The sequence below is a fragment of the Oncorhynchus clarkii genome, chromosome 15 (genome assembly GCF_045791955.1).
Source record: "Oncorhynchus clarkii lewisi isolate Uvic-CL-2024 chromosome 15, UVic_Ocla_1.0, whole genome shotgun sequence".
In the NCBI taxonomy this organism is placed as follows: domain Eukaryota; kingdom Metazoa; phylum Chordata; class Actinopteri; order Salmoniformes; family Salmonidae; genus Oncorhynchus; species Oncorhynchus clarkii.
The window spans coordinates 19,855,782-19,874,791 of record NC_092161.1 but is presented as its reverse complement, the minus strand read 5'-3'; the positions used below and the strand labels follow the sequence as shown (position 1 = coordinate 19,874,791).

General features: G+C 42.0%; 1 protein-coding gene across 1 annotated transcript in view; it reads right to left on the bottom strand.

Annotated features, from left to right (window-relative positions):
- Positions 1–19,010, bottom strand: part of LOC139367023 (sodium channel protein type 3 subunit alpha-like) — a 177,973-nt gene that overhangs the window by 139,051 nt on the left and 19,912 nt on the right. The window contains exons 3-5 of the mRNA XM_071104908.1: positions 10,346–10,435; positions 7,579–7,707; positions 4,302–4,393 (exon numbers count right to left, since the gene is read on the bottom strand). Coding sequence (XP_070961009.1) covers positions 4,302–4,393; positions 7,579–7,707; positions 10,346–10,435 — 311 coding nt within the window. The remainder of the gene's footprint in view (positions 1–4,301; positions 4,394–7,578; positions 7,708–10,345; positions 10,436–19,010) is intronic.

Here is a 19,010-nt window from a genome sequence, read left to right as displayed (position 1 = left end):
AATTGACTGACTGGCTGACAAACGAACTGACTGGCTGACAAACTAGCTGGCTGACTGACAAACTAAATGGCTGACTGACTGGCAGGCTGACAAACTAACTGGCTGACTGACTGGCTGGCTGACAAACTAACTTACTGACAAACTAACTGACTAAATGACTGGTTGACAAACTGGCTGACTGACTGGCTGGCTGACAACCTAACTAACTGACTGGCTGACACACTGACTGACTGACTGACAAACTAACTGGCTGACTGACTGGCTGGCTGACAAACTAACTGGCTGACTGACTGGCTGGCTGACAAACTAACTGACTGACAAACTAACTGACCAAATGACTGGTTGACAAACTGGCTGACTGACTGGCTGGCTGACAACAAACTAACTGACTGGCTGACAAAACAAATGACTGACTGGCTGACAAAATAACTGACTGGCTGACAAAATAACTGACTGGTTGACAAACTAACTGACTTGCTGACTGGCTAACAAACTAACTGACTGATTGACTGGCTGACAAACTAACTGGATGACTGACTGGCTTATTGACTGGCTGGCTGACAAACTAACTGACTGGCTGACAAACTAACTGACTAGCTGACAAACTAACTGACTGACTGACAAACTAACTGGATGACTGACTGGCTTATTGACTGGCTGGCTGACAAACTAACTGACTAGCTGACAAACTAACTGACTGGCTGACAAACTAACTGACTGGCTGACTGACTGACTGGCTGATTGACTAACTGACTGGCTGACAAACTAACTGACTGGCTGGCTGATTGGCTGACTGACTGACTGACTGGCTGACAAACTAACTGAATGAATGACTGACTGGCTGATTGACTGGCTGGCTGGCTGACAAACTAACTGACTGGCTGACAAACTAACTGACTGGCTGACAAACTAACTGACTAGCTGACAAACTAACTGACTAACTGACAAACTAACTGACTAGCTGACAAACTAACTGGCTGACTGACAAACTAAATGGCTGACTGACTGGCAGGCTGACAAACTAACTGGCTGACTGACTGGCTGGCTGACAAACTAACTTACTGACAAACTAACTGACTAAATGACTGGTTGACAAACTGGCTGACTGACTGGCTGGCTGACAACCTAACTAACTGACTCGCTGACACACTGACTGACTGACTGACAAACTAACTGGCTGACTGACTGGCTGGCTGACAAACTAACTGGCTGACTGACTGGCTGGCTGACAAACTAACTGACTGACAAACTAACTGACCAAATGACTGGTTGACAAACTGGCTGACTGACTGGCTGGCTGACAACAAACTAACTGACTGGCTGACAAAACAAATGACTGACTGGCTGACAAAATAACTGACTGGCTGACAAAATAACTGACTGGTTGACAAACTAACTGACTTGCTGACTGGCTAACAAACTAACTGACTGATTGACTGGCTGACAAACTAACTGGATGACTGACTGGCTTATTGACTGGCTGGCTGACAAACTAACTGACTTGCTGACAAACTAACTGACTAGCTGACAAACTAACTGACTGGCTGACAAACTAACTGGATGACTGACTGGCTTATTGACTGGCTGGCTGACAAACTAACTGACTAGCTGACAAACTAACTGACTGGCTGACAAACTAACTGACTGGCTGACAAACTAACTGACTAACTGACAAACTAACTGACTAGCTGACAAACTAACTGACTAGCTGACAAACTAACTGACTAACTGACAAACTAACTGACTAGCTGACAAACTAACTGACTAGCTGACAAACTAACTGACAGGCTGACAAACTAACTGACTGGCTGACAAATTAACTGACTGGCTGACAAACTAACTGACTGGCTGACTGACTTACTGGCTGATTGACTAACTGACTGGCTGACAAACTAACTGACTGGCTGGCTGATTGGCTGACTGACTGACTGACTGGCTGACAAACTAACTGAATGAATGACTGACTGGCTGATTGACTGGCTGGCTGGCTGACAAACTAACTGACTGGCTGACAAACTAACTGACTGGCTGACAAACTAACTGACTGACTGAGAAACTAACCGACTGACAAATTAACTGACTGACTGAACAGAATTGCTTACTGGCTGACTGACTAACTGTCTGACAAACTGACTGACTTCCTGACTGGCTGATTGACTGGCAAACTCACTGACTGGCTGACAAACTAACTGACCAGCTGACAAACTAACTGACTGGCTGACTGACTGACTGGCTGGCTGGCAAACTAACTAATTGGTTGATTGGCTGACTGACTGACTGGCTGGCTGACAAACTAACTGAATGAATGACTGACTGGCTGATTGACTGGCTGGCTGGCTGACAAACTAGCTGACTGGCTAACAAACTAACTGACTGACTGAGAAACTAACCGACTGACAAATTAACTGACTGACTGAACGGAATTGCTGACTGGCTGACTGACTAGCTGTCTGACAAACTGACTGACTGACTGCCTGACTGGCTGATTGACTGTCTGTCTGACAAACTAACTGACTGGCTGACAAACTCACTGACTGGCTGACTGACTTGCTGACAAACTAACTGACTGACTGGCTGACTGGCTGACAAACTAACTGACTGACTGGCTAACTGACTAATTGACTGACTAACTGACTGACATTTTGACTTGAACCCTGTCTCAGAATGTTCCCAAAGCATTTCCAAGATTTTCTAGCATTTTTTCCCTAGCTAACTATATTTAGCTTATCTGATCCTATGCTATTACTTTACTATCCTGATTCCCATTTGGCCAGGATTTGTGTTGGATTAAAGGTAGTGTGAGGGGCCAGACTGCTGTACAGTATGAACACTGAGAGGAATTCAGTCTCTAAACCGTCACTTCCAGTCTGGCATTTCCAGAAGATGGTGTGGGCCAAAGGAGGTCAGCCATGAAGAGCCTGACGCACCATGTGTCTCAACAGCACCTGACAACAGGAAGAAGTGGAATACATGGGCCATGACTGATGGAAGTTAGCCCCTGCAGAGTAGATACCGGGTAGCTACTGTATGGTACAGATCATCCCAAAGTGACCTACCAGGTAAATCTAGAAATCTAGGTCCTATAGCCTATGGCCAGGTCGCAATTGTAAATGAGAACTTGTTCTCAACCTGGTTAAATAAAGGTGAAATAAAAAAATATACAAAAATAGCGTAAAGTAAAAAGTAGGGTCCAGGGTTTTTCCCTGGCCAGGTCAAGTGGACAGGTTATGCATTGTAGGTTTACATAAAGGGCCCTGCTCAGAAATATACTGCACTATGTGTTGCTAAGGGTACTACACCTGTTTCATCCAAACAAGGGATTTAGTCCTATTTGAGTAGAGATCCAGTCTGAATGGATTGTATGTCCTGCTTCCTATGGGAGCGTCTGTTGTGAATGGAGATATTATTACCATACAAAGTGGTATTTGACTATACCCATGCCTGTTAAACACTAAGGGTGAATGAGACCTGTTGAGTCAGATAACGAGGTAACATAATCCTTGGGCTTAAGGCCAGATGTCATGTTGAAGCTTTATCTGTGGACTATATATTCACTATGTTGATATCTATAGAGAAGTGTTTGCATACAGCATGTGGATGCAAGCATTGATGCATGACTACGCCTTCAAAGAAACTAGATTTGTATTTTTCATAAATGAATGGCATACATACATCTAAATACAAAATGAATTTGAAGTGACAACACAACGGTTGCTACCAGACTCTTATTCTACTGCTCAGGTTATACATTGCCCCCACATCCCTCCCTTCCCCAATACATGTGTTAATATTGGACTATAATTTGTGCCTTCCTTGATTATACTTATGCTAAAATATTTATTATATTCTTTTGATCCATTTCCTTTATGTTTGTATTCTTATCTTTTCTTTTTTCTTATTGTTGTTGAATTGTCGAGAAGGAATCTGCAGGTACGCATTTCGTACGGTGATGTAAACCATGCGTATATCGCGTACATATGCCTAATACAACTTAAAACATACTATGGGCAAACATATTCCATGAGAATCTAAAATGTGAGAATCCTCCATTTTGAATCAGACGTTGCCCAACTCAAAGGTCTCATTTCCACTCACAGGTTAGTTTGATAACCGGAAACAAAAAGGGAATGACAAGGCACTCTGTTCCAATACCCACACTAGCAGGCCACTTTGGGTGCATGCCCAATACATTGCTTCATCCTAAGTACAGTAGGGTGCTAGTGTAGACATATTGGAACGTAGCCGGGGTTTAGTTATTCCAACGGTGGGTGGTGTCTTAGTGTTTGAAACTCCCTTCTCACCTGGGATGACTGAGATAGTTTTCAGTGCTCGTAGGACTCTGAACGTCCGTAAGGCTGAGACATTGCCCAGGTCCACAAACTCAGTAACATATCTGCAACAAGTGAAAGTCAAGCAGACACAATGACAAAGCACCGACGACAGGCAAAACACAACAGTTGAATGTGCCGGGATTGGAATAGAGGGGAGGGGGGAGGGCTTGGATTGAGGTCAAGGGTCAGAGAGGATGGCTTTGGCTTGGACAGAGAGGAGGAAGAGGGTGAAGGGGCATGTACAGTACAGTAACAGTATGTGGACTGGACAATAGACAATGTAACCCATTTTTTGGTAACACTGCAGCACAAGGGGAGACTCCCTCTTACCTGGGATTACTGAAATAGTTTTCAATGCTCTGAGGACCCTGAATGTTCGAAGTGCTTGGAGATTGCCTACTTTAACAAATTCGGTTAGCAACCTGCAGGATCAAATTACAGTTATTTGGTCAAACACCAAAAAAAAAAATGTAAAGACAACTGCAGGCTAAGCACTGCCTCTTAGTGAAGCTTTCCCTGGAGAACAGGACAGAAACAGCAAGGTATAGATATTTCCTGTTAGTTTTTTTTACAGTTATGTGTGCTGTTAGTATGTCTCCACATCAAGAGACTCCAGAAAAATGTGAAAAACTAATATGGTGCCAGTCCATGTGCTGCTCATATGAGGTATGTTAAGTCTCCTGGACCTAAGTGGTTCCATTCCCTATTACATTTCTGAGGTGAGTTTTCCAAAAGCTTCATAGCTAACATGGCATGCACTCCGTTTCCATGGGAACACCCAGGGTTGGGGGTGTGGATATTTATCAGTGTGGGGGGGTATCCGTTTCCCGGTCATCAGTCTGGATTTAATAAAGCCAACGGCGGGAAGGAAGGTGGCCTGTCTGTCAACACGAGTGGGAGGGCAGCGGGGGTCGGTAACTGATGTGTCCCTGTCCTGCTAAATATCCATCTGACCCCACAGAGGCTTCCAGTTCAAGGTCGACTGGAAATAAAGCTGCAGGAGCCAAACGAGAAATCAACACTTCATCGGGGGGGGGGGGGGGGGGGGGGGGGGGGGGGGTGGAGGTGGACTTAATCCAATCTCTGGAGGCATCCTTAATGACTACATTGGAACCTGCTTCTGGTTAAGGTCCCCTATCGGACAATCTGTCATTGGTTTAGAGGCTGTTATGGGTGACTGGGAAACTGCCTGAGCCTTTGGCGCCTTACCTACAGTTCTACTTCAAACACGGTTTTCTCACAGGTGAGTCAGTTAATGCACAGTGGGGATGTTCAAAATTGTTCCCTTAGAAAAAAGGTGCCGTATGTCCTCAGTGTTTAGACCATCCACAGTAGAAAGTCAGGAGCAAAATAGATTATTCAAAAGCAGCTTAAGGTGCTTTCTACACCCACACCACCAAAGCAAAATGTAACATTTGAAGAGTAAGAACTTCGGTAATTGGTCATTAAATTCAGGTTGCATTCTAAAATGTTAGAAGTAAAAGTTTGCACTGCATCTATTGGTTAAAAAAGAAAGAGGATTGAAGTATAGTGAATTTCCAGTTTCCAGTAGAGGGATTTCCAGTAGTCGAGTAAGTATTTACTTTTTTTTTTACTGTCCTGTTTTGACATTTATTAATGTGTTATTCAATGCATTTCTATGGGTTTTAGTAGTAAAGGCCAAAATCAATATTTTAAGGAAGTAGAGGGCAGGTTAAAAGGAAGGAGAGGACAGCTTAAAAGGAAGGAGAGGACAGGTTAAAAGGAAGGAGAGGACAGATTAAAAGGAAGTAGAGGGCAGTTTAAAAGGAAGGAGAGGACAGATTAAAAGGAAGTAGATGGCAGGTTAAAAGGAAGGAGAGGACAGCTTAAAAGGAAGTAGAGGACAGCTTAAAAGGAAGTAGAAGGCAGGTTAAAAGGAAGTAGAGGGCAGGTTAAAAAGGAAGTAGAGGGCAGTTTAAAAGGAAGTAGGGGGCAGATTAAAAGGAAGTAGAGGGCAGTTTAAAAGGAAGTAGAAGACAGTTTAAAAGGAAGGAGAGGACATCTTAAAAGGAAGGAGAGGGAAGCTTAAAAGAAAGGACAGCTTAAAAGGAAGTAGAGGACAGCTTAAACGGAAGTAGAAGGCAGGTTAAAAGGAAGTAGAGGGCAGTTTCAAATGAAGTAGAGGACAGTTTAAAAGGAAGGAGAGGACATCTTAAAAGGAAGGAGAGGGCAGCTTAAAAGAAAGGACAGCTTAAAAGGAAGGAGAGGGCAGGTTAAAAGGAAGGAGAGGGCAGGTTAAAAGGAAGGACAGCTTAAAAAGAAGGAGAGGGCAGGTTAAAAGGAAGGAGAGGGCAGGTTAAAAGGAAGGAGAGGACAGTTTAAAAAGAAGGAGAGGGCAGGTTAAAAGGAAGGAGAGGACAGGTTAAAAGAAAGGACAGCTTAAAAGGAAGGAGAGGGCAGGTTAAAAGGAAGGAGAGGGCAGGTTAAAAGGAAGGACAGCTTAAAAAGAAGGAGAGGGCAGGTTAAAAGGAAGGAGAGGGCAGGTTAAAAGGAAGGAGAGGACAGTTTAAAAAGAAGGAGAGGGCAGGTTAAAAGGAAGGAGGGCAGGTTAAAAGGAAGGAGAGGGCAGGTTAAAAGGAAGGAGAGGGAAGGTTAAAAGGACGGACAGCTTAAAAGGAAGGTCAGGACAGCTTAAAAAGAAGTAGGGGGCAGGCTAAAAGGAAGGAGAGGACAGATTAAAAGGAAGGAGAGGACAGATTAAAAGGATGGAGAGGGCAGATTAAAAGGAAGGAGAGGGCAGGTTAAAAGGAAGGAGAGGGCAGATTAAAAGGAAGGAGAGGGCAGGTTTAAAGGAAGGAGAGGACAGGTTAAAAGGAAGAAGAGGGGAGCTTAACAAGAAGTAGATTGCAGGTTAAAAGGAAGGAGAGGACAGGTTAACAAGAAGTAGATGGCAGGTTAAAAGGAAGGAGAGGACATCTTAAGAAGAAGTAGATGGCAGGTTAAAAGGAAGGAGAGGACAGATTAAAAGGAAGGAGAGGGCAGGTTAAAAGGAAGGAGAGGGCAGATAAAAAGGAAGGAGAGGGCAGGTTAAAAGGAAGGAGAGGGCAGGTAAAAAGGAAGGAGAGGACAGATTAAAAGGAAGGAGAGGGCAGGTTAAAAGGAAGGAGAGGGCAGATAAAAAGGAAGGAGAGGGCAGGTTAAAAGGAAGTAGGTTCAAATGAAGTAGAGTGTCAGACACTAACAGGAGCAATACAGAGAGGTCTACTGTCGCAAGAGAGATACTTACGCCATGACAATCACACTGAAATCCAGCCAGTTCCATGGGTCCCGCAGGAAGGTAAATGGCCCCACACAGAATCCCCTCGCCAGAATCTTTATCAATGACTCAAACGTGTAAATTCCAGTGAAAGTGTACCTGGGCGGGTGTATGGGGTAAGGGAAGGGCGGAACAAAAGGTCAAAACATTAGCAGGAAATGGCATTAGCTAGGGTGAGGAGCAAAACACTGCTCTTCTTCCTCCACATGGTTCCCCGACTCAGAGTGCAGTTCAAATAAAACATATTTTTTAAAGAAGAAAGAAACCGATAAGAAAGAGACAGAGACAGACATGTAGCAGCTTTAGGGAGAGACAGAGACATGCAGCAGCTTCAGGGAGAGACAGAGACATGTAGCAGCTTTAGGGAGAGACAGAGACATGTAGCAGCTTTAGGGAGAGACAGAGACATGTAACAGCTTTAGGGAGAGACAGAGACATGTAGCAGCTTTAGGGAGAGACAGAGACATGTAGCAGCTTTAGGTTAGAGACAGAGACATGTAGCAGCTTTAGGGAGAGACCGAGACATATAGCAGCTTTAGGTAGAGACAGAGACATGTAGCAGCTTTAGGGAGAGACAGAGACATGTAGCAGCTTTAGTTGAGAGACAGAGACATGTAGCAGCTTTAGGTTAGAGACAGAGACATGTTGCAGCTTTAGGGAGAGAGTTAGACATGTAGCAGCTTTAGGGAGAGAGTTAGACATGTAGCAGCTTTAGGGAGAGACATAGACATGTAGTAGCTTTAGGGAGAGACAGAGACATGTAGCAGCTTTAGGGAGAGAGAGACATGTAGCAGCTTTAGGTTAGAGACAGAGACATGTAGCAGCTTTAGGGAGAGACAGAGACATGTAGCAGCTTTAGGTTAGAGACAGAGACATGTTGCAGCTTTAGGGAGAGAGTTAGACATGTAGCAGCTTTAGGGAGAGACATAGACATGTAGCAGCTTTAGGGAGAGACAGAGACATGTAGCAGCTTTAGGGAGAGACAGAGACATGTAGCAGCTTTAGGGAGAGAGAGACATGTAGCAGCTTTAGGTTAGAGACAGAGACAAGTAGCAGCTTTAGGGAGAAACAGAGACATGTAAAAACTTTAGGGAGAGACAGAGACATGTAGTAGCTTCAGGGAGAAACAGAGACATGTAGCAGCTTTAAGGAGAGACAGAGACATGTAGCAGCTTTAAGGAGAGACAGAGACATGTAACAGCTTTAGGTTAGAGACAGAGACATGTAGCAGATTTAGGGAGAAACAGAGACATGTAGCAGCTTTAGGGAGAGACAGAGACATGTAGCAGCTTTAGGGAGAGACATAGACATGTAGCATCTTTAGGGAGAGACAGAGACATGTAGCAGCTTTAGGTTAGAGACAGAGACATGTAGCAGCTTTAGGTTAGAGACAGAGACATGTAGCAGCTTTAGGAAGAGACCGAGTCACAGGACAGTAAGAATGAGAAGCAGAAGGGAATGACACAGACAGCAAGCTCTTTGACAGCAGTGCTCCTTGATGAATTAAGCAGGTCATCAAGACAAGAATGGGCATTAAAATCCAGTGTGTCACTTCATTGTAACATAAAATAAATTAAGAGAGAGAGAGAGAGACTCTTCAGAGGCAACAGAGATTGGGATGGAGGATGCATCATTCGGAGGAAGTGCACAGCCATATTCCTTTGAGTCTTTGTCATTGTTACTGACTGTAAGGTTAAGAAGGTAGACTGTGACTGACTGGGAGTCATTGCATGCTACAGATCGTGCCGATTGGTAGTGCGTTGTTGACTGTGCAGATTCCATTGTCTGAAAGACTGTCTTCATTAAAGGTAAATTGGAGGGCTTACACTCTTAGAAACAATGGTTCCAAAAGGGTTCTTCAGCTGTCTCCATAGGACATGTAGAACCACTTTGGGTTCCATGTAGAACCCTCTGTCAAAATGGTTCTACATGGAACCAAAAGGGTTCTACCTAGAGTCAAAAAGGGTTATTCAAAGGGTTCTCCTTTGAGGACAGCTGTAGAACCCTTTGAGGTTCTAGATGGCACTTTTTTTTCTAAGAGTGTACTCTGGTTTTGGACTCAGACTGTTTCAAAGAAAGGGCAGTTGCTTATCACAACATGGCAGACTAGACTACGTTGGTTACATGTCTGTGGGTCAAATCCCCTCTATCCGTACAACACATGCCGCTGCCTAACAGCAAATCCATTGTGTGAGATGAACTTATACTGTGAATGATTGACTCTGAGAGAGAGAGAGAGAGAGGGAGAGAGAGAGGAGAGAGAGAGAGAGAGAGAGAGAGAGAGAGAGGAGAGAGAGAGAGAGAGAGAGAGAGAGAGAGAGAGAGAGAGAGAGAGATAGAGAAAGATTCAACTGAATGATAATTCCCATTCCATCATTGATTTTGCTTTCAATTGTTTGTTTATCAAAGTGTTTGGTTGGAATATGAATCCCTTTAATGAAAGAATGTATAAACGGTATGTGACACCCATACCATGGTTGTTCATTCCGATGTAGCATAGCAAGAGTGCAATTAGCAAATTAGCCGGGTACACTAAAATCGTGAACTTACTTGCTAATTGTGGTTGGCAAGGCAACAAACACCTGGCAAAGCGTTACATCAGGACACATAGGGCACAGAGGATCAATACAGTCAAAGAGGGTTGAGGGAACAGCAAGAAGAACACAGAGAGAATTCACAGAAGAAGCTAGCGTCAATGCTGAGAGACAGAGATGATGGGTGAACAAGGCATACTTACTCAACATACTTGGCCCAATACGCTGGTTCCGACATGGCCATGAAGCAACAGTTGGTCAAAATAGTGCACATTATGAACAGACTGAATAACGTGCCCGTGGTTAAGGAAAATGGTGGATTCAATAACAACATATACATAAATTAACACAGTACTATTCTGAATATGCATTCGTAGTGATTATTTATGCCCAAGTATCCCATTTAGGTTTGGTTTGCCTGCTGTCATATCACTCTACTGAGTGAATAGAAGAAAGAAAAAAATGGTGTAATAGTACAACATTGTTGTTACATACTATTTCAGTGATTAAAAGCTACATTGACACAGAATTATACCGTATTTGAAGCCTAGGCTGAGAAACCATCTCTGCATGTACTGTAGGCGTGTAGTGTACATTTTAATAGTTTAAATATTTTCTATGTTTAGGAAACCAAATTACTCAAAATGATCTGAAATAATAAACATACTATAGAAATATCTGTCCAAAGTAAGAAGTATATCTCTTGTAAATACTCACAGGGGCAAAGAGCAAGCACAGAACAAATATTCTAACTATTTGCTGGGGCGAAAGCTAATTAACGGCAAAAATTATACCTCAGCTGTTGGTTAGCCTTGGCCACCATGGTGCTAATAGCATTATCCTCCCACTCCCCCCTCCCTTCTCACTCCATAGGCAAGATTAAAACATCCGCCTTGCTGTGTGGAGAGTGGCAAGTGGAACCCAAACTGCCTATTAAAAAACGGATTAAATATGCAACTTCAACACAGCTAGTGAGGGGGAATTGAGTAGGTGACTTGAAAGTTGATTTCCTGTCCCCAATTTTCAATTTGGCCTATATTTTAGAAGATTGTGATCAGTTGATTTCTCTCTGTACTTCAATGTTGATCCGTTGATATCTGTCTATCAAACATCTCCCAATAGAATAAATTGTCCCTCATTTGCATTTGTAGTTGGAAATGCTCTGGGCTATTCGTAGGGGAGAACGTTCTGCTTTCTTATTGTTGCTTGTATTTACAGGTTGTTCGGAAAAACCCTTATAATGAGTAACCTTGTGCTTAGGCTTTAGGTCAGAGGGCTACCAGCAGGCAACTAGAGTTTGAATCCCTGGTCAGTTACACAATCAAATGACTCCCCTACCAAAACTGAGGTGTCAAAATAATGGCTTCCGTGTCATAAGTCCCTTTGCCTGAGCATTACTATGACGGCTCGTTCAAATTCCCACACTCACAGACAGCACTTTACTCAAATTAGTCACCATAACCATAAGCACCCTGGCTCTACAGAGTCTTCCAGAGCACCCACACTATTAATGAGAAAGTCAACTTCAGCATTATGTACAAATCAGACTGCTGCCAAAAGCTGCTAGAGCCTGGAATCACAGGGTTTGTTAATAAATTGCTAGAAAAATGTACACAGATTATTTTTTTTTCTGAGCCTACTGTGAGTCGTTGAAGCATATCTCGGCGGAAGCTTTTGCATGAATTCTCATCCTTTTACAGAATGCTTACTTAGGTCTCTGACGGCTTAATCTACAGCATATATTATATATTCTCGCTTTGATGACTTCAATCACAGCTTTGTAGTGCTGTACCCACTTTAAAGTAAGTGTGTAGTGGCTACAACCTCATTGATCCCTAGTTAATAATCAAACATGTACCCTGGCCCAAGGACCCCTGGGTAATCAGCAATCGTGAGGACACATGGCATCTGTGACGTGGCCTCAAAGGGAACGCTTTTCACCACTCTCTCAGCTCATACATGCACACATACAGGCATGACACTGGCATGAACAGAGAGATAGGCACACGCACTAAAGGACGAGCCGACGAAGAATCATGTGCGTGTGTGTACGTACGTGTGTTCTGTGTATGTGATTGATGTACGGTACATATTTTAGTATGTGATTGCTCATGCTGCCGTCTTGACAGCTATCAGGCAGAGCAGTCATACGGTCCTAAATCCTCAATCCCAGCCCTCTTATTTCATCGCAGAGCTATGACATCTCATCTTGGGAAGACTCTGGTTCTGTGTCAGAGCCGCCGCCGCCTGGCACCATAGCGACAGGCCAAGGTGTCAGGTGGGTGGACTGGAGGCAGACCCTCGCTTGGGGCCCATAGGGTGTATGAGAAGAGGGTTAGCTCTGGCCCCTCCGCCCTACCCTATCCTACCCCCCCGCGCCCAAAACACCTTTAGAGATGACCTATTCCACCCGCTTATCGGGCTGACAAGAGCAAAGTGTCCGGGTAGCCTAGTATTTCTCAACACCCGCAAACACCGCTCCAGATATTTATAGCAGGGCTCAGCGGAGGAAGAGGGGAATAGGGGGAGTGTGGTGGAGGGGGGGGGGGGGGGGGGGGGGGGGGTCAGGTGGGGGAGCAGCCTTCCTACAATGTGTTGGGGGGCAAAACAGAACTAAAGTTCTGGTCCAAAATAAAAATAATTATGGCATAATATCATGTAGAAAACTCGAGTCACATTTTTTTCAGGCAGATTCAGTCACTTCCTGGATACCAATGGATGATGGGTAACTGAGTGTCATAGCTACAGGGACCATCAACATTCCAATACCGTTCCCATTACTATGGATACCTGCCTTGGTCACTACAGTAAAATCCCATTCCTATAGGGGCTTCCCGAATCCTCTGAGAAAAAAACACGGTGTTGTTAGGTTGTGATTTACAGCATCACTTCATCATTTCGGGCTCCCGCAGTGGTCTAATGCACTACATCTCAATGCAAGAGGTGCCACTACAGTCCCTGGTTCGAATCCAGGCTGTATCACATCCGGAGTGATGTGGGAGTCCCATAGGGTGCGTCTGGGTTTGGCCGGGGTAGGCCGTCATAGTAAATATGAATTTTGTTCTTAACTGACTTTCCTAATTAAATAAAGGTTAAAAATAGAACAAAAAAACACTTGACTGAGTTTACAGTAACCTTCCAGTCTATACATAACCTAACAGTAACCATCCAGTTTATACATAACCTAACAGTAACCATCCAGTTTATACATAACCTAACAGTAACCATCCAGTTTATACATAACCTAACAGTAAACATCTAGTATATATATAGAGCCTAACAGTAACCATCCAGTCTATACATAACCTAACAGTAACCATCCAGTCTATATATAGAGCCTAACAGTAGACATCCAGTCTATACATAACCTAACAGTAACCATCCAGTCTATACATAACCTAACAGTAACCAGACAGTCTATACATAACCTAACAGTAACCATCCAGTCTATACATAACCTAACAGTAACCATTCAGTCTATACATAACCTAACAGTAACCATCCAGTCTATATATAGAGCCTAACAGTAGCCATCCAGTCTATACATAACCTAACAGTAACCATCCAGTCTATACATAACCTGAGAGTAACCATCCAGTCTATACATAACCTAACAGTAACCATCCAGTCTATATATAGAGCCTAACAGTAACCATCCAGTCTATACATAGAGCCTAACAGTAACCATCCAGTCTATACATAGCCTAACAGTAACCATCCAGTCTATATATAGAGCCTAACAGTAACCATCCAGTCTATATATAGAGCCTAACAGTAACCATCCAGTCTATACATAGCCTAACAGTAACCATCCAGTCTATATATATAGCCTAACAGTAACCATCTAGTCTATATATAACCCAACAGTAAACATCCAGTCTATACATAACCTAACAGTAACCATCCAGTCTATATATAGAGCCTAACAGTAACTATCCAGTCTATACATAGAGCCTAACAGTAACCATCCAGTCTATACATAGCCTAACAGTAACCATCCAGTCTATATATAGAGCCTAACAGTAACCATCCAGTCTATATATAGAGCCTAACAGTAACCATCCAGTCTATACACAGCCTAACAGTAACCACCCAGTCTATATATACAGCCTAACAGTAACCATCTAGTCTATATATAACCCAACAGTAAACATCCAGTCTATATATAGTGCCTAACAGTAACCATCCAGTCTATATATAGAGCCTATAAGTAACCATCCAGTCTATACATAACCTAACAGTAACCATCCAGTCTATACATAACCTAACAGTAACCATCCAGTCTATACATAACCTAACAGTAACTATCCAGTCTACACATAACCTAACAGTAACCATCCAGTCTATATATAGAGCCTAACAGTAACCATCCAGTCTATATAAAGAGCCTAACAGTAACCATCCAGTCTATACATAACCTAACAGTAACCACCCAGTCTATACATAACCTAACAGTAACCATCCAGTCTATACATAACCTAAGAGTAACCATCCAGTCTATACATAACCTAACAGTAACCATCCAGTCTATATATAGAGCCTAACAGTAACCATCCAGTCTATACATAGAGCCTAACAGTAACCATCCAGTCTATACATAGCCTAACAGTAACCATCCAGTCTATATATAGAGCCTAACAGTAACCATCCAGTCTATATATAGAGCCTAACAGTAACCATCCAGTCTATACATAGCCTAACAGTAACCATCCAGTCTATATATATAGCCTAACAGTAACCATCTAGTCTATATATAACCCAACAGTAAACATCCAGTCTATACATAACCTAACAGTAACCATCCAGTCTATACATAACCTAACAGTAACCATCCAGTCTATACATAACCTAACATTAACCATCCAATCTATATATAGAGCCTAACAGTAACCATCCAGTCTATACATAACCTAACAGTAACCATCCAGTCTATATATAGAGCCTAACAGTAACCATCCAGTCTATATATAGAGCCTAACAGTAACCATCCAGTCTATACATAGCCTAACAGTAACCATCCAGTCTATATATAGAGCCTAACAGTAACCATCCAGTCTATACATAGAGCCTAACAGTAACCATCCAGTCTATACATGGAGCCGAACAGTAACCATCCAGTCTATACATAGCCTAACAGTAACCATCCAGTCTATATATAGAGCCTAACAGTAACCATCCAGTCTATACATAACCTAACAGTAACCATCCAGTCTATATATAGAGCCTAACAGTAACCATCCAGTCTATACATAACCTAACAGTAACCATCCAGTCTATATATAGAGCCTAACAGTAACCATCCAGTCTATACATGGAGCCGAACAGTAACCATCAAGTCTATACATAACCTAACAGTAACCATCCAGTCTATACATAGCCTAACAGTAACCATCCAGTCTATATATATAGCCTAACAGTAACCATCCAGTCTATACATAGCCTAACAGTAACCATCCAGTCTATACATAGCCTAACATTAACCATCCAGTCTATACATAACCTAACAGTAACCACCCAGTCTATACATAACCTAACAGTAACCATCCAGTCTATACATAACCTAAGAGTAACCATCCAGTCTGTACATAACCTAACAGTAACCATCCAGTCTATATATAGAGCCTAACAGTAACCATCCAGTCTATACATAGAGCCTAACAGTAACCATCCAGTCTATTCATAGCCTAACAGTAACCATCCAGTCTATATATAGAGCCTAACAGTAACCATCCAGTCTATATATAGAGCCTAACAGTAACCATCCAGTCTATACATAGCCTAACAGTAACCATCCAGTCTATATATATAGCCTAACAGTAACCATCTAGTCTATATATAACCCAACAGTAAACATCCAGTCTATACATAACCTAACAGTAACCATCCAGTCTATACATAACCTAACAGTAACCATCCAGTCTATACATAACCTAACATTAACCATCCAATCTATATATAGAGCCTAACAGTAACCATCCAGTCTATACATAACCTAACAGTAACCATCCAGTCTATATATAGAGCCTAACAGTAACCATCCAGTCTATATATAGAGCCTAACAGTAACCATCCAGTCTATACATAGCCTAACAGTAACCATCCAGTCTATATATAGAGCCTAACAGTAACCATCCAGTCTATACATAACCTAACAGTAACCATCCAGTCTATATATAGAGCCTAACAGTAACCATCCAGTCTATACATGGAGCCGAACAGTAACCATCCAGTCTATACATAGCCTAACAGTAACCATCCAGTCTATATATAGAGCCTAACAGTAACCATCCAGTCTATACATAACCTAACAGTAACCATCCAGTCTATACATAACCTAACAGTAACCATCCAGTCTATATATAGAGCCTAACAGTAACCATCCAGTCTATACATAACCTAACAGTAACCATCCAGTCTATATATAGAGCCTAACAGTAACCATCCAGTCTATACATGGAGCCTAACAGTAACCATTCAGTCTATACATAACCTAACAGTAACCATCCAGTCTATATATAGAGCCTAAGAGTAACCATCCAGTCTATACATAACCTAACAGTAACCATCCAGTCTATATATAGAGCCTAACAGTAACCATCCAGTCTATACATGGAGCCGAACAGTAACCATCAAGTCTATACATAACCTAACAGTAACCATCCAGTCTATACATAGCCTAACAGTAACCATCCAGTCTATATATATAGCCTAACAGTAACCATCCAGTCTATACATAGCCTAACATTAACCATCCAGTCTATACATATCCTAACAGTAACCATCCAGTCTATGCATAACCTAACAGTAACCATCCAGTCTATACATAACTTAACAGTAACCATCCAGTCTATACATAACCTAACAGTAACCATCCAGTCTATACACAGCCTAACAGTAACCACCCAGTCTATATATACAGCCTAACAGTAACCATCTAGTCTATATATAACCCAACAGTAAACATCCAGTCTATATATAGTGCCTAACAGTAACCATCCAGTCTATATATAGAGCCTATAAGTAACCATCCAGTCTATACATAACCTAACAGTAACCATCCAGTCTATACATAACCTAACAGTAACCATCCAGTCTATACATAACCTAACAGTAACTATCCAGTCTATACATAACCTAACAGTAACCATCCAGTCTATATATAGAGCCTAACAGTAACCATCCAGTCTATATATAGAGCCTAACAGTAACCATCCAGTCTATACATAACCTAACAGTAACCACCCAGTCTATACATAACCTAACAGTAACCATCCAGTCTATACATAACCTAAGAGTAACCATCCAGTCTGTACATAACCTAACAGTAACCATCCAGTCTATATATAGAGCCTAACAGTAACCATCCAGTCTATACATAGAGCCTAACACTAACCATCCAGTCTATTCATAGCCTAACAGTAACCATCCAGTCTATATATAGAGCCTAACAGTAACCATCCAGTCTATATATAGAGCCTAACAGTAACCATCCAGTCTATACATAGCCTAACAGTAACCATCCAGTCTATATATATAGCCTAACAGTAACCATCTAGTCTATATATAACACAACAGTAAACATCCAGTCTATACATAACCTAACAGTAACCATCCAGTCTATACATAACCTAACAGTAACCATCCAGTCTATACATAACCTAACATTAACCATCCAATCTATATATAGAGCCTAACAGTAACCATCCAGTCTATACATAACCTAACAGTAACCATCCAGTCTATATATAGAGCCTAACAGTAACCATCCAGTCTATATATAGAGCCTAACAGTAACCATCCAGTCTATACATAGCCTAACAGTAACCATCCAGTCTATATATAGAGCCTAACAGTAACCATCCAGTCTATACATAACCTAACAGTAACCATCCAGTCTATATATAGAGCCTAACAGTAACCATCCAGTCTATACATGGAGCCGAACAGTAACCATCCAGTCTATACATAGCCTAACAGTAACCATCCAGTCTATATATAGAGCCTAACAGTAACCATCCAGTCTATACATAACCTAACAGTAACCATCCAGTCTATACATAACCTAACAGTAACCATCCAGTCTATATATAGAGCCTAACAGTAACCATCCAGTCTATACATGGAGCCGAACAGTAACCATCCAGTCTATACATAGCCTAACAGTAACCATCCAGTCTATATATAGAGCCTAACAGTAACCATTCAGTCTATACATAACCTAACAGTAACCATCCAGTCTATATATAGAGCCTAAGAGTAACCATCCAGTCTATACATAACCTAACAGTAACCATCCAGTCTATATATAGAGCCTAACAGTAACCATCCAGTCTATACATGGAGCCGAACAGTAACCATCAAGTCTATACATAACCTAACAGTAACCATCCAGTCTATACATAGCCTAACAGTAACCATCCAGTCTATATATATAGCCTAACAGTAACCATCCAGTCTATACATAGCCTAACATTAACCATCCAGTCTATACATATCCTAACAGTAACCATCCAGTCTATGCATAACCTAACAGTAACCATCCAGTCTATACATAACTTAACAGTAACCATCCAGTATATACATAACCTAACAGTAACCATCCAGTCTATACATAACCTAACAGTAACCAGCCAGTCTATACATAACTTAACAGTAACCATCCAGTCTATACATCACCTAACAGTAACCATCCAAACTATACATAACCTAACAGTAACCATCAAGTCTATACATAACCTAACAGTAACCATCCAGTCTATATATAGAGCTTAACAGTAACCATCCAGTCTATACATAACCTAACAGTAACCATCCAGTCTATACATAACCTAACATTAACCATCCAATCTATATATAGAGCCTAACAGT